Below are 15044 nucleotides of genomic sequence, written 5' to 3' on the forward strand. Positions count from 1 at the left end.
TTTTCTTCTAGTTTGAAATATGTTAATATTGCAGATTAGTGTTTGGCACCTTACGCTTCCCGTTACAGTTATTTAGCTCTCTTGGGCCAAGCAGGAATAACAACGGTAAAGTGCATGTCTTTCATGTGTGCATTATTCCTTAAACAAGACCCAGCTTTTAAAAAGTTGTAGCTTAGTGTGTTAGCTAAAATAGGCAAGTACTTTAACAGAGAATTGGTGATATCTCACCCGAAGAAAAGAAAGCAACTATGTCCACTCCCCAAATAAAGCAATGCTATTCAGAAGTGGGGGGGGGGGGGGCTCTGCATAGTGACAGGGTCACGAGGGAGGGAGGGCCCTCTGTGAAAGGGAACAGTGCCCTGCAGAAGAGCCCCAGGGACCCTCCTCATCCTTCCCACAATAAGGAAACAGCCTTTAAAACTCATCTTCCACTTACTGAACGTTCAGATTTGTGGGAGGTCCACGTGGTTGATGGTTTTCCACTACAGCAACACAGAAGGACGGAGGCAGACTAAGACAACCATTAGATGAGGCCTTTTTAATTTCCCAAGGTCTGGTGCATGCTAGACCCCCCACATCCTCTGCCCAAATATGAGGAATTCCAAGTCTTCAGGCAGTTTGGGTCCCTGTGACCAGCCACTGTTGCCTGGGCTAGAGGGTCTCCAGCTTCAGGATATAATAGAAACAGGAAGGAACGTGTTTAATAAGCAGATTATAGAGCTCTACTTTTGGCTTCCAAGCCAGTATGTTTGAGGTGTTTGGGGTCTGGGAATCTTCATTCATAGAAAGCTTCTGAGGTGGCTCTGGACCAGGTGGTCAGAGGTGTATCCTTAGGGGAAAGCTGTCCTGCAATTGCCTTTGGAAAACCAGACTCGTTAGAATGCAGTTCTTGGCCTCTGTGTGCGTGTTTCTTCTAAGGATGCCTGATGACTGCCCCTCCACCTCCAGGCGAGTCTCTTCATTGAGATATGGAAGAATTATCTCTGTAACTGTGAAGGTTTGCTTTGAGTGCTAGGCTCGAGCCCAGGGTTTTGTACAGCTAGCTAACTATTCTGCACGCAGGGTTACATACAAACCTCAACCCTTAGCTATGTATTTTTAAAAAATGAGTTGATCATGTGTTTTTGGACTATTTCTTGGATGATTGCTAGAAAGCAGTTTCAAAGAAAGTGACTTTTCTTAATTAAGACATGGGATGTGCCAGGTAATGGCTAATGCCTTTAATCCTAGCACTTAGGAAGCAGAGGCAGGTAGATCTCTGTGAGTTCCAGGCCAGCCTGGTCTATAGAGTCAATTCCAGCACAGACATGGCTACAAAGAAACCCTGTCTCAGATCTATATATCTATCTTTTATCTCTATCTCTATCTAATCTATATACATCTATCTATCTATGATAGGTAGATAGATAGATAGATAGATAGATAGATAGATAGATAGATAGATAGATGAGAGAGAGAGAGAGACTGATTTCCATGTCTGTCTCTCAGTGAATGCAGGATTGATACATACAAAATTGTGAACAGCAAGACCACCATTCTGGCCTATTTCTGCCATATTCCCTTACCAGACACTACCTTCTCCTTGCCTCACCCATACTCATGCCTATAGATCCCTTGAGACATGCTTTTCCTATACAGGTTGGCAACTAAGAGGCATCCTAGATCAGGAGACAGACAACCATCCTAGATCAGGAGACAGACAACCATGACCCCGAGGTTTCTCAGTTTTAGGAGACTGTACAAGGTCCTTTCACTTAGATGAGAATTCAACCCCATGAGCCCCTACCCATTAGCAAGGGTTAAACCAGAACCTACTGATATTATTACCTAATGGCTGTATTTTTAAAAACTCATATGGCACAATCTGTCCTAACTGCATATTATGAAATATTTGAGTCTGGTGACTTAGACACCATTGCAAAGAGAGGACTGCACGAAAGTTAAAAGTCAATTCTTTAACTTTTTTTTAAAAAAAGTTTATTTTACATGTGAGGGGTTTTTAGCCTGAGTGTATGGTCCACGTATCACATGTATGCAGCACCTGTGGAGGCCAGAAGAGTGCACAGGAGCGTCTGGACCAGATGGTTGTTAGCTGCCATGTGGGTGCTGAGAATTGAACCCTGGTCCTTTAGAGGGGCAGCCAGTACTCTTAACCCATTGAGCCGTCTCACCAGCTCCCAAAAGTAAAGTCTTATAAAAGAAATAACCAAACTTTGTTCTCTTCCTGTGCCAGATTGCTAGTAGCTAATAGGTGCCACACAAAAAACTTCGTATTTATAATAACTTCATATTCACAGACTGTAACAGACAGGTGATAGCTATTTTAACCATCAAAAGCTGTAGCACATTCACTCGGAAGTGACCACAGCCCTCTGCCCTCCATTGGACAGGGAGTGGACATAGATCAAGGGCTGGAGAACATGTCCCGCTTGGTTGATTGAATGGAAACATTGTGTGTGGTGACATCTGAACCCTAACTCAGAACCCCGCATATTACCTTAGCAGGAATATTTATTTATTACCCTCTCACTGCGTAGGACATACTGGCTTGGAACTCCCAATGAAGACCAGCTGTCCTGAAACTGTACAGAGAGCCTCTTGCCTATGCAGCCAGTGTGTGCGTGTGCACCAGGCTGCAAGGAGATTATAAATACAAACACTTGCTCCTACCCTTCCTTTGTCCCAAGCTCCTCTCTCCCATCCCCGCCCCTGCAGTCTGTCCTCCTAGGTCCTCCTAGGTCCTCAAGGTCTCTTTCTGCCCCTGCTCATTTCCACTGTGGCCCCTCTCACCACTCCGACCCCCTGCATTCCGTGGTTGGCTACTTCAGGGACAGTGAGTCTGAGGGGCTACGTGCTTCCACAACTGACTCCTAAACAGCTGCTTTGCTGACCCTGCTCCTTGGTTTTAAGGCTTTAATTCTAGGAGAGCCTCTCACTATTGGCTAGAAATTTCCTTCGTCTATTTATTCTTTTCATTCCATCTCCTTGCACCCACAAAGACAGCTTACAGTTGTTCTCAGTCTCTTGAGTTCTCGGTCTTACCTGTGTGCCTGTCCTCATGCTTTGTCTTTTCAGCATGATTTGATTAAGAGATTCCAGAGGGGGCTCCTGTGTGTGTGTGTGTGTGTGTGTGTGCGCGCGCGCACGTGCATGCATGCACGCGCACATGTGCCATGCCTTAGCACTTCTAGACATATCTGTAAGGACATTTCTAGAGATGATTATGGCATGAGAGCTCCAACTTAATGAGCACATTCATCCTTTCCTGGATTCATAAATGATGGCATTTGGAGGCTTGAAGAAGTGGGATGTTGGGGCCTCACTGTAGGAAGTAGGTCATAGAAGGTGTGTCCTTGGGGCCACGTCTTGCCCTGCCCTCTAATTAGATTCCTCTTTACTTTGTTCTCTGGTCATATTCTCATATTCCCATATTCCCTCTCCTCTCCTTCCCCTCCCTTCCCTCCAATCCTCTTCTCTCCCCTCTCCTCCTCTCCAGTCCCTCTGTCTGTCGAGAGTTCTCAGATGCTCGACAAGCCCTTCCCTGTGTTTCTGTAATTTAGATCTTCCTCCTCCAGCCACTCCCTCAGTTGCTCCTCTTCCCTCGGTAAGAGCACTAGAATCCAAGCTCAGCACTAACCATGGTTTTCATCCTTGTGTAATTTCACTTATCAGGTAAGTCTCCCACCTCTACTAGACATTGCAATTTATAGTGTTAAGGTTTCTAAATATATATATATATATATGTATATATATATATATTTTATCTATGTATGACTGACTGTTTTCTTATATATTTGTATGTGCATTAAAATGTATCAGATCCTCTAGAGCAGATGGTTCTGAGTCACCATGGGGGTACTGGGAACTGAACTTGGGTCCTCTGGAAGATCAACAAGTGCTCTTAATTGCTGAGAAATCTCTCCAGCCCCTAGTCTTAAGTTCTGTGAGGAGACAAAAGAGCCAAAGTCTTGGCTTTTAATTTCAAAAGCTCAGGTCAACTACAAGACACAGATTTGCAAGAATGTGGGATGTTAAAGGGTCTACTTTCCAGACTTTTAGGAGAGGGATTTCCTGGTTTCTTGAAAAATAGCCTTCATCATTATTTGCACAGCTGTGAAGAGATACCATGACCAAGGCAACTCTTATAAGGATAATATTTAATTAGGGCTAGCTTACAGGTTCAGAGGTTCAGTCAATTCTTATAAAGGTGGGGAGCATGGCAGCATCCAGGCAGGCATGGTGCAGAAGTTGCTGAGAGTTCTACATCTTCATCTGAAGGGCGGTAGGTTAAGACTGCAGGTTAGGAGGAGGGTCTCATTGCCCACCCCTACAATGTCACACTTACTCCAACAAGGCACACTTTCTAATGGAGTGGCACAAACAAGAAGTGGTGGGTGTCCAGGTAGGCTGTGACAGACTCATCGCAGGTAATATGACAGGTTTTGTTTGTTGGCTCACTCTGCAGAGGTCCTTTCAGCACGTGGTAGAGGAATTTGAAATGTGGTTATAGGTCAGGAAGTGACTGAGCAGGTAAAGACCCCTGTACTGAAGTGTGACAATCAGAGTTTGATCCCTGGGACCAACATGGTTAAAGGAAGAACTGACTCTCCACACACTGTCCTCTGACTTCTACATGCATGCTGTAGCATGTTCCCACACTAATAAAGAAATGTAATAAAAACATTTTTTTTAAAAAAGGAATAGTTGTCTAGTCTATGAGAATAGCCTTGACGGTCTGTAGACTTTCCTGTCTGTTCAGAATGGTGTGGGCAAATACTCATGTGTTTCCCTTCAAGGGCAATGGAAAAATTGAAGAGAAAAAGACTTGTGAGGAGTTTGGAGGTGGGTGACACAGTGGCTGTCCCATGCATGAACTGGTAACTGGTGGCCACCCGTGAGTGAGATCTTCAAAGTGTGCCAGGGGTGCCCAACATTTTGACACTGTGATGCTGCTATTATCTACAAAGTTCATGCTCAAGAACAATAAAGTCAAGATTAAATCTCTCTCTCTCTCTCTCTCTCTCTCTCTCTCTCTCTCTCTCACACACATCTCGTACTTTTAAGTCAGTTTACAATCTTGTCTTTGACCACATTCAGAGCTATCTTTAGCTGCACGTGACCTGTGGTTGTGTGGTAGATATTGCTAGAGACAGAAGAGTCATACCGTGCTGAGGACAGATGGTACCCGATGCCTTTCAGGACACCTCCATGTTATCCAGTGCTCACCCCCAAACTTGCTTGTAACCTCTCAGTGGGAGAAGGAATTACCACAGACAAACCTGGATTCATAGACGACTCCCTGAAATCAAACTTAACAATGGCCACTTGGGTCAGAAGCTAAAAGGGTATATTTTTTTCTTGACCACATTTGGATGTGTGGATTATCTATCTTATAGAACAATCATTTATCTCATGACAATAAACCTTATATCAACCCTGCCCTCCTGAATCTCTCTTCACTTAGTGCTGAGCCTTCTGAGACTGTTGTCACACGAAGGACCTCCAATCTTTGAAGTCCACTAGTTTCTCGGCCCTTTCTAGGTGACGTTTGGTTCTACTGCCCACATGTCACTCGTGAAACCCAGGCTTTGGGTCATCATTATCCCTCTTATAATGTCGAAAAGCACTTTAATGACTAAAGAGCTTCACCGATGTTCTGGCCCTTGGAGTCAAACCCACCTCTCTACCTTGATGATCAAAATAGCTTAACATGAAGGTTTTTGAGCTTCAGACAGGTTCACAGTTCTTGAGGCGTTTTTAGTGCTCTTCTCGTGTCTCTTTGGGGACCCTACCACCACCACCGAGGGTTGTTATAACTAAAACATGAACCTGGTGTCTGTGCTTAAGAATCACATGCGCTGTAAACAGATTAAAATGAAAGCCGCAGCCAACAGAATGTGGATGCGGTTCACCCTCACCATGCTGACTCCCTCACCTACATCCTGTGGACTGATCAGAGAGGACCCTTTTGTTGTTTTCCGGTATCTTCCTTTGCCCACCTGGTCAGACGGCAACTGTTTCTGATTCTGCTTTGCACCTGAATTCTGTTGGTGTCCACCGATGCCTGAGATGACGCCCACTGGCATCCTTACTGTTTGGGTTAAAAGAGTGGCCTCAAGTGGACCAAAGGCATCGTGCCTGCACAAACAACAACGAAAAACAAAAAACCAATGGCTTCCCGTGCTTAGGCTTTGAGTTTGAGCCACTTGATGCTTCCCCATGTGGTGGTGGTTTCTCATTTGCTGCCGGTCCCTAAATATAGCAAGGATCTTTCAGTAATTGGTTTATAGCATTCAACAAGATGTACTGCGAACAAACACCCACAGGTGGACTCATTTCAAAGTCCTTTTAACCGCGATGGTCCTTGAGGCAATGCTGATGACTTTCCTTTAATACAAGTCATCGGAGCCGCCTGTGGTCCGGCTCGCAATTATCCACTCGTTAGTCACCCATCCTGTTCACATCTAATTAGTTAATTGGCCATTTATTCACTAACTCATTAATTCACGCAGGTTTCCAGTTAGAGTCCTCCATTAAGTCGCTTAATAGAGATCTGATAGCCTACTACACACAAGGCTCTATTTTCACCTTGGAGACAAAACAAGAGAATGAGAGGAGTCTTGGTCCTCACACACAGGAGGCACCTGTGTGATCCTTGCTTCTCTCTCCCCCACCTGCTCCCTGCTTTGCTCCTTTGAGCTGGGGCTCAGGGTCGACATTGCTGCAAAGAAGCACCAGGCCCGGATGAATTGAAAAAAAGCAAGGCAGGATACCAAGTGTTTGTTCAGCGGGAGAATAGAGCGGGCAAGAAACCTGGAGAGGAGCGGGCCAGGTTGCTAGCTGCTTTGTCTTAGGGAGGGATGATGCTACGGGCTGGGCAGGGCAGGTTCGGTGGCGGTCGGCTCCGCTAGGGTGTGGGGACGCCGGCGGGGGCGACCCAGCTGGCAGCCACCACGGGGCTCGGGGCGGCGCGACGGGGGCGCGCGGCGGGAGCGTCTGTGCGCGTCGCGGCCCTCGAGCGCGCGGGGCCTGTCGAGAACGCGCGCGGCCGGGCGCGGCGTGGGTACCCCAGCCGCGGGCGGCCGCCCTGCAACCCCCCGACGCGACCATGGCGACTGACAGTAAGTGCGGGGTTCCCCGGGGGCGGGGGCAAGGCATCCGGGGTGGCAAGTTCTCCCGCGCGCGCGCCTGCCTTTGTGCCCAGCTCGCGGGGGCAGCGACCGGGTACCCCATCTCCGGAGCCGGCCCTTGTCACCGTGCCCATCACCTGCTATGGCTGACAGGACTGGATAGGGTTGGGGATCCGAGGACCTCTCAGGAGGGATGCAGCACCCGACTGGAGGGGGACACTTGATGCTTGAAGGCAGCAGGGCTGGGCCTCGCAGCCCTTTGGGGACTGCCTCCAGGCCCACAGCCAGTTTTTAGGGAGCCCAGTATTGGGGCGCTGTGAGTTCAAGGTTTTCCTGGAGTTCTGGGTCAGATTGGCACGCCCTCCTCCTGGTGGGTGGCCCCACTGGGCTCTGTTCTGGGGCTCTGAAGCCACAGACCTTGCCTGGCTGCCATGGAGAGTGAATGAAAGGGGCGTGCAGAGAAGGAAGGTTGACACCGAAGACTGGAAGAGTTGCAAGGGTTGGCCTGCTGTTGGCATCTTGGAGTCTTTGCTGCTGTTTTTGGAAATTAGGGTTACCGCTAAGAAAACTGATTACATGTAGCTGTAGCTTGACCTGTTAGTGGAACCTCAAAAGGAGTGCAGAGTAAAATAAGTCGCAACACTTGTCTTAGACTTAGCATCTAAAGTCCTCAGCAAAAGTCATGACACACAGTAGGGACTTCATTCACTGAATGTACCATGAGATTACAGACACAGGGCAATTTTGAGAGATGAGAGGGGACAAAGATGGATGGTGAGGGTCAAAATTTCATTATTTTTTTCCCTTCAAACGAATCATTATTCAGTCAAGAACACAGCTTGCATACAGTACAGAGGATGCACAGTTTTAAGTTAAAAGCCTTGCCATTTTTATCTCCCAAGCCCCTCAGTAGTGGGATTGTGACCCTGTTCCCAACCTTAAAACTGTGGCTGTTGGATGTAAAGGCACAAGTCAGCAATCCCAGGACTTGAGCGGCTGAGGCAGGAGGATATCAAGTTATAAACCCTGTTTCAAAAAAAGTATATGCATGTGTAGATTATGTATATACACATGTGTAGTGAGCCTGCCATACCAGGGAAAGTGATGGGTATGTATCTCATAAGTGGTAGGCATGCAAGAGAAATGGACATGTGTGTGGTTGCTCACTCATCTCCCATTCGCCGTCATTTTGTTTGTGTGGGGACACCATTGGACCCTCTCTGCTTTCTGTAGATCAGGGGGTGGCACGAAATTAACTACTAGAGACAACCCTTTTTGTTCTCAGCTCTGTTTCTATGGACAAAAGTATACACATTAGGTAGGTCTAGGGGGAAGAAGCCATACATTTAGATTTTTATTAACAAAGAAACAATTGCACTTGGCCTTATTTGTGTAAATGGTAACTAAAGAGTTCCAGCAATACAGAATTTCTATCTTCAGTTCTTCAGGAAAGGGGATGACAGGTGAGAGGCAGGGGGACGGGGAACAACGTCACACAGTGAGGAGATGGCCTCACTAAGATGCATCAAACCTGGCTACAGTCTGCCTCGATGTTGCCTGATTGCTTTTGTTTCGAGGTTCACGCCTCCTTACATTTCTCCTTGAGGGAAAACCCAGCTGTAAAGCCAGGCAGAGGGCAGCCTGTTGTGCTCTGTTGTTCTTGGAAGGGATCCCAAAGGAGCTTCTCCGTGATTATAGCTTGTGAGTATAGGTAGGACACAGAGATATTTAAATTAAAAATATATATTTGTCTGGAAAACAGTCTTCACACACAAAAAGAATGAGAACCCGGAGAGACTGTCCTGTGTCCAGTCATAGACTGAAGGGCGGTTTCTAGAGAAGTTGGGATCCTCAACTGGTTTCCAGTAAGTTTTTATGAAATGGTTAAGCGCCCAGGTGTGCGTTGTAAATGGTGCTACTCAGGGGTATTTTGAGCTAAGTTTGAGGTAATGGGTAATTTTGTGTTCCAAGTAGTTTCTATTTGTCTTTCCTGGGTGGCACTTGTTGCATTATCAATACTTTTTATCAAGGGTCTTCACTTTTGAATCACTGTTGCGTGGTTGTTTTGAAGGTGCCTTTTTATATGTGCATGCTCATGAGTGCACATGGGGGTGTGTGTCTATAATCTACCTTTAAGCATGCATTTTCTCAAGGGGCTGGAGAGATTGCACTTCAATTAAGTGTGTATTCTGCTCTTCTCAAGGATCCAAGTTTAACTTCCAGCATACATGTTGAGTGGCTCACAGTCACCAGTAACTCCAGCTCCGGGGGGGTTCAACGCCCTTGTCTGGTCTCTGAGGGTCTCTGAAGATACCCCCTCATAAACGCACAGACACATATAATTTTAAAAAATAAATCTTTAAAAAAAGAAAAACACTCAAGACACATTGTATGAAAGTCTTGAGTAAATAGAATATGATTTAAAAAAAAAAAAGAAATAAAAAGAGTAAACTCTCCAGGACATGCTTTGAATGGTTGGAGATAGCTAACTGAAGTGTGCCCCAGAAGTCTCGGGCAATCCTTGGGCTGCTGGATCTCCAGAGGTGTTGCAGATAAGTATTCTCTATCTTAAGGTGTTTCTCTGGATTGCTTGGGTTGTTCCTGGTCCATTGCATGGATGCTCATGAGTTACCTTTGCCTGGTCCATTCAGAAACCGATTGCTGCTAACCCACAGGCAGGCAGTCTCTACCATCAGTCATTCCTCCCCACTCCCCTTTCCATTTCCCAGCAACCTGCAGCTACTTTATCCTCATCTTTTCAACTCCATCAGCAATGTCTACTCCTCTCAGTGTGGAAGGAAGTGAGTGAGTCAGGGCAGGAGGAGGTAAATGCGGAGCCCTAGCAGGAAAAGTTGGATTTTTACTGCCAGATGGGTGCTTGACACGCTCTAGTAGAATGTGCAGACTCTAAAAGAGAGTTGCCTGAGTGCAAATAAGTTCATTATTGAGTAAAACTATCTCCAATCCCAGTAATGATTGAGATATTTACAAATGATGGCAACTATAACTTTAGGGAGAGGTAGAACATCACAGCGGACCCGGAAACTCGGACAATTCATGGGTGGTGCCGTCTTCTGCAGAAAGCATTGTGTTCTAACGAACACCACAGCAATAATCAGTTCAAGCAAGACTCACCTGTGGCTCCTGAACACGCGTGTAAAGGGAGCAGTGTGCTGCTGGCTTTATGTCGATTTGACATAAGCTAGAATCATCTTAGAGGAGGCAACTGCAATTGAGAAAATGCTGCCCTGAGATCTTCATTAGTGATTGATGGGGGAGGGCCAGACCCATTGTCTATAGGATATCGCAAGTTGGTCCTGGGTTCTATAAGAACGTATTCTGAGCAAGCCATGGAGAGCAAGCCGGAAAGTAGCACCCCCTCCATGGTCTCTACATCGATTGGCTCCTGCTTCCAGGGTCCCACCCTGTTTGACTTCCTTTGAGGATAAACAGTGATAGAGAAGCATCAGCAGAGAAAGTCCTTTTCTCTCCAACGTGCTTTTGGTTGTGGTGTTTCATCACAGCAATAGAAACCCTAAGGCAGTGGAATACTTAAATTCTTAGAAGAATTTCCCCACCGATATCTTGCTAGTTGTAAAAACAAAATGGTAGTTTTATAGTGGAGGAACCAGAGATATGCTATCTTAAATAAAGAATTGCAACAACCTGCTATCCTGATAGGAAGCTCTGGGGAAGGACGGGGTGCCACTTACCAAAGATGTACGACCTGATTCTAATCACAAGGAGACGCCATGAAAACACTAACTGAGGCACATTTGTAAATATTAATGTCACGGGAGACTGCAGAGGCTTTATCCATGCTAAGGAGACAGCCAGGGCGATGGAGGGTTTGAGGTTAAACCCTAGATCAGAAAGATCAATGCTGTAGAGAATAGTGTTGTGTTTAAGTATCCCATTTGCCTTGGGGCTTCTATTGCTGTGCTGAAACACCATAGCCAAAAGCACCTTGAAGATGGATTATGTTAATATAGGAGGCAAATAGCAGCAGTGTCAAGTTTCACAAATTTTATGTTTTTATTACATTTATAAGTGGAATGCACTTCTTGTTAGGGGAAGATGACATACATAGGAAGAGGGGGCATATATCTGCAACTAAATCTCAAGAGTGTTGAGGAAACACAAATATATATATGTGCATGTGTGTTTATAAGTATGTGCATGTCATATGAGCAAGAAAGGACTAATGCAAGTGTAGCAAGATGTCACTTGGTAAGACTAGCGATCTCTTGTTCTTGCAATTTCTCTGTAAGTTCTTTTTGGGATGTTGATTTGTATCCCAGATATTCTAAACTAATGTTTCAGAGTTTAATTTTTGAAAGGTTCAAAATTATGGACTCCTAATTTTGGTTTGACTCTTTATTATGGAAAACGTTATATGCACTGAAATATAATGGACCCCCATGTACCTGAGTGCCTCAATATTCACAGGTTATCTTGTTACATCCATTGCCACACTCTTAATTAATGCAGGTGTTTAGAAAGCAAGTCCAGACATGGTTACATTAGCTGTTGAGGGGTCAGTGTGCTGTGTGCACATCTCCTTTCTGTACTGGGCTTATACCTAAGTGACACTCAGAAAGGTGGCAGCCTTTGGGTATGGTTAGTATGATGCTCTAGCAGCAAGAGGCCTGGGAAGTTCAGTGCTGTGGGATATATATGTTCAGGTTTCAGCGTGACTAAGGCTTCACAAGTGTGAGGGGAAGGTCTGAGAGGTTGCTGGTTCTTGCCTTGTTTTTCAGTCTCCTACTTCTGCTTTTTAAACCAAGATGAAATTTGAGAAGAAAACATAAGGAAGGTCTGGAGACAATATTCTGAGCCGATTGATTGAGCTGATGTTATAGTCATAAACCATCCTGGATGTTAATCTGCATGAACACGTTTCCATGCTATTTGAGTTTGATCCCACTTGTTTTAATTTCTGCTTGGCATTTGGAGTTGGTACACACTGACACTTTTCCACGACTGACTTGACTCTCTAAATGAATATGGAACATGTCCTACATGTCTCATAACAGCATTGGGCCAGCTCCTTTTGGAGGGCTAGGTTTCTTCCTGAATATGGTAGGTTTGCACGATATACACTCTTAGGTCATTACAATGTCGTTTAGTCACTTACTGCTATTTACCATCATGTATTGATAAACACCTGCCTGAGATTCCACTTAGCAATGGCTATCTAGACAATAAACCAGACAGTGACAGCTCTTCCTAGGACAGTGGCTCTCAATCTTCCTAATGCTGTGCCTTTTTAATAGTTTCTCATGTTGTGATGACCCCCCCCCAACCATAAAATGTCTTTGCTATATCCTACCTGTAATTTTGATACTGTTATGAATTGTAGTATAAATAAGTTTGTTTTCGGATGGTCTTCAGTGACCCCTGTCACTTGTTTTTAATCCCAAAGGGGTCGTGAGCCACAGATTGAGAATCCATGCTCTAGTGATTGAGGGAGGAATCTGAGGCACACTGTGAAGTTCTGCATGGGACCCTTTCTATGAAGGATGCTGCACATCTCGTGTTAGGCAGTTTACAGTTGTTGATGGATGCTATCCCTTTGGAGTGGATTTCTTTTTTAAATCGATATCAATTTCTAGTTTTTAGCAGCATAGATTTTCATATTGTCAGAGTGTGATATTCTTTGGATTCTAATTTTAGGAATGCAGCAAGTCACACTTTGTAGTTTGACTCATAGTAGAGTGAAGGTTAAGATTTAAAAGATGATTTTTTTTTTTTATCCAAACCCTACATAAAAACTCCCCTGGTTTATGTCGGAGAGCAGTCTGAACACAAGCTACTGGGCACTGGTTTTTCAGATGGTGTGATTGAGGCATCTCAGAAGCCTGGGTGGCTCAGTCAGGTGTGATGCAGTGGACGGGACCTCCGCTTGACTTCCGAGGTGTCTGGCTTTGGCATTTAATGGGTTGATTACTTCAGGTAAACTGCCTTCCTGGAGGACCTTGCTTACTGCATTCCTGGGAGCTACAAGAAGCAAATGAGGTGGTGCAAAGTTCCTGTCACGTAGTAGGTGTTAAATAAATATCTGTTTGTTCCCTTCCTACAAGACGCTTCCCATAGCTTATAGCTAATTTCATAATACCAATCCAGAAATAGGGTACCAAGTGATTAATTCTATTATTGTGAGGAATATAAAATGAAGACCAAATGTTCTGTTCAGAAATATAAGACTCTAGAACAAACCACGCAAGGTGCCGAGCTCTAGATTTTAAATAGAAGCATTAATTATAGGGTTTTCTTCTCCCATGATCGTTGTTTTGTGTAAGTATGCTTGTAGTGTGTACCGCATGTGTGTGCACTTACGATGCATGTGCTGTTGGACACAGATGCTAGTGACCTTGAGAAAGTTCAGAGCCCAGAGTTCCTGACTTGAGTTCCTGCCCCCAACTTCTCTTAGTGATGGCGTGGGGCTTGATAGTTGTTAAGATGGAAGACATCCTTTCCTCCTCGAGGTGCTTTTAGTTTTATCACAGCGATAGATACCCTAAGACAGACACTTAATTTGACAGCTGAAATATTCATTCACTGCCGAACTTCTTGATGATCCTCATGATGCAAAGTCTAAAAGATGAATTTGGGGAAAAAAAAAGATTATCAGGTTCTGTTAAAGTTTTGCGTATACTTTATTTAATTTCTGTGCATTAATTTATATCCATCAAATTAAAGTGAAATCGGATAAAGAAAGTTCATAATGATGAGGTTCTTGGGGAACTTTAAAATTTCAAAGTACCAAAGGGCTTTAGAACATACGTTTGAGAACCAGTCTCTTCTCCTATGGAAACGTGGTTGAAATAAATCTCCCTTCTGCTTTTCAAAAACCTAGATCTGGTTGTCCACACACCTTTGAGAAGGAGGGAGGGCTACAACTCAGGAATAGATTTTACAGGGGACCTGGTTCCTGTTTTTTGGAAGGGGCAATAATTTTCTTTACAGACAGATAGATATTCCAAATTCCTATCTCCAGTTCTCTGGGAAGAGGTTGTGTGCAGAAGCCTAGCCATGGATAGTTTGTGACTGTAGGTGGTGAGGAGTCTGTTAGCACTCCACACCCAGAACAGAATCTCTTTACCACAAGGCGATGCAGGAGGTTCCCAAGCCCAGAACCTCTCTGCTTTGCTTCTTCTGTTGAAACAGAGGTCTTGGGAGACAGTGCAGTGGGAAGTCCCAGCAGAACACCATTGCCTGGAAGGCTATGCGTCAGAGATTGGTTCATTCATACTTCTGGAGGCTGAAAGTCCAAGATTATGGTGGCAGCAATGTCAGTGTCTGGCGAGGTCTTTCCTTCAGGCATATAGATGGCTTGTTTTCCTCCGCATCCTCATAGCGTGGAAGGAAGAAAGTAGGTTACGAGAAATGCTCTCTTATAGAGCCACTGGTCCAATAGGATTAGGGTCTCCCTTATGGTCACATCTATCCAAAATTGTCTCCCTCCGCCCTCTTTCCCCAAGTTTTTCAAAAACAGATTTCTCCATGTAGCTCTGACTGCCCTGGAACTCACTCTGTAGATCAGGCTGACCTCAAACTTAAGAGATCCACCTGCCTCTACCTTTCTGAGTGCTGGGATTAAAGGAATGGCCCACCACAGCCCAGCTCTAAATGATCTCTTTACACATTATTACACTTGGAGGTTCTGGAGGTTAAGGCTTGAATATAAGAGTTTTGGAGGACAGATGCAGTCCATAATGCTTAGCGGCCTTGAGGCTAAACTCTTTCCTCAGCCTTCTAACTATTTCTCCCATTCATAGTCCTCATCTGTCTTTTACTTCTGAGGCAACAGGTGCTCTCCCTTCCCTGTATAGGATGCTGATGACACAAACGTTAATTTCCTTCATTTCACAGCTCCCTGAGTGGTTCTGCCTAGTTCCCCACAGTCTTACG

The 15044-nt window shown here is 45.0% G+C and overlaps 1 protein-coding gene across 4 annotated transcripts in view; it reads left to right on the forward strand.

Moving 5' to 3' along the window:
* The first annotated feature begins 7016 nt into the window (after nt 1–7016).
* Nucleotides 7017–15044, forward strand: part of Syt16 (synaptotagmin 16) — a 255141-nt gene continuing 247113 nt past the window's right edge. The window contains exon 1 of one of the 4 annotated variants that reach the window (XM_021179479.2): nt 7017–7121. In XM_021179479.2, the coding sequence (XP_021035138.1) occupies nt 7109–7121 (13 nt within the window). In that variant the 5' untranslated portion in view covers nt 7017–7108. The remainder of the gene's footprint in view (nt 7122–15044) is intronic. The other 3 variants (XM_021179478.2, XM_029484288.1, XM_029484284.1) reach the window with 3 other exon arrangements.

This window comes from Mus caroli, chromosome 12, assembly GCF_900094665.2.
Source record: "Mus caroli chromosome 12, CAROLI_EIJ_v1.1, whole genome shotgun sequence".
Lineage (NCBI taxonomy): Eukaryota > Metazoa > Chordata > Mammalia > Rodentia > Muridae > Mus > Mus caroli.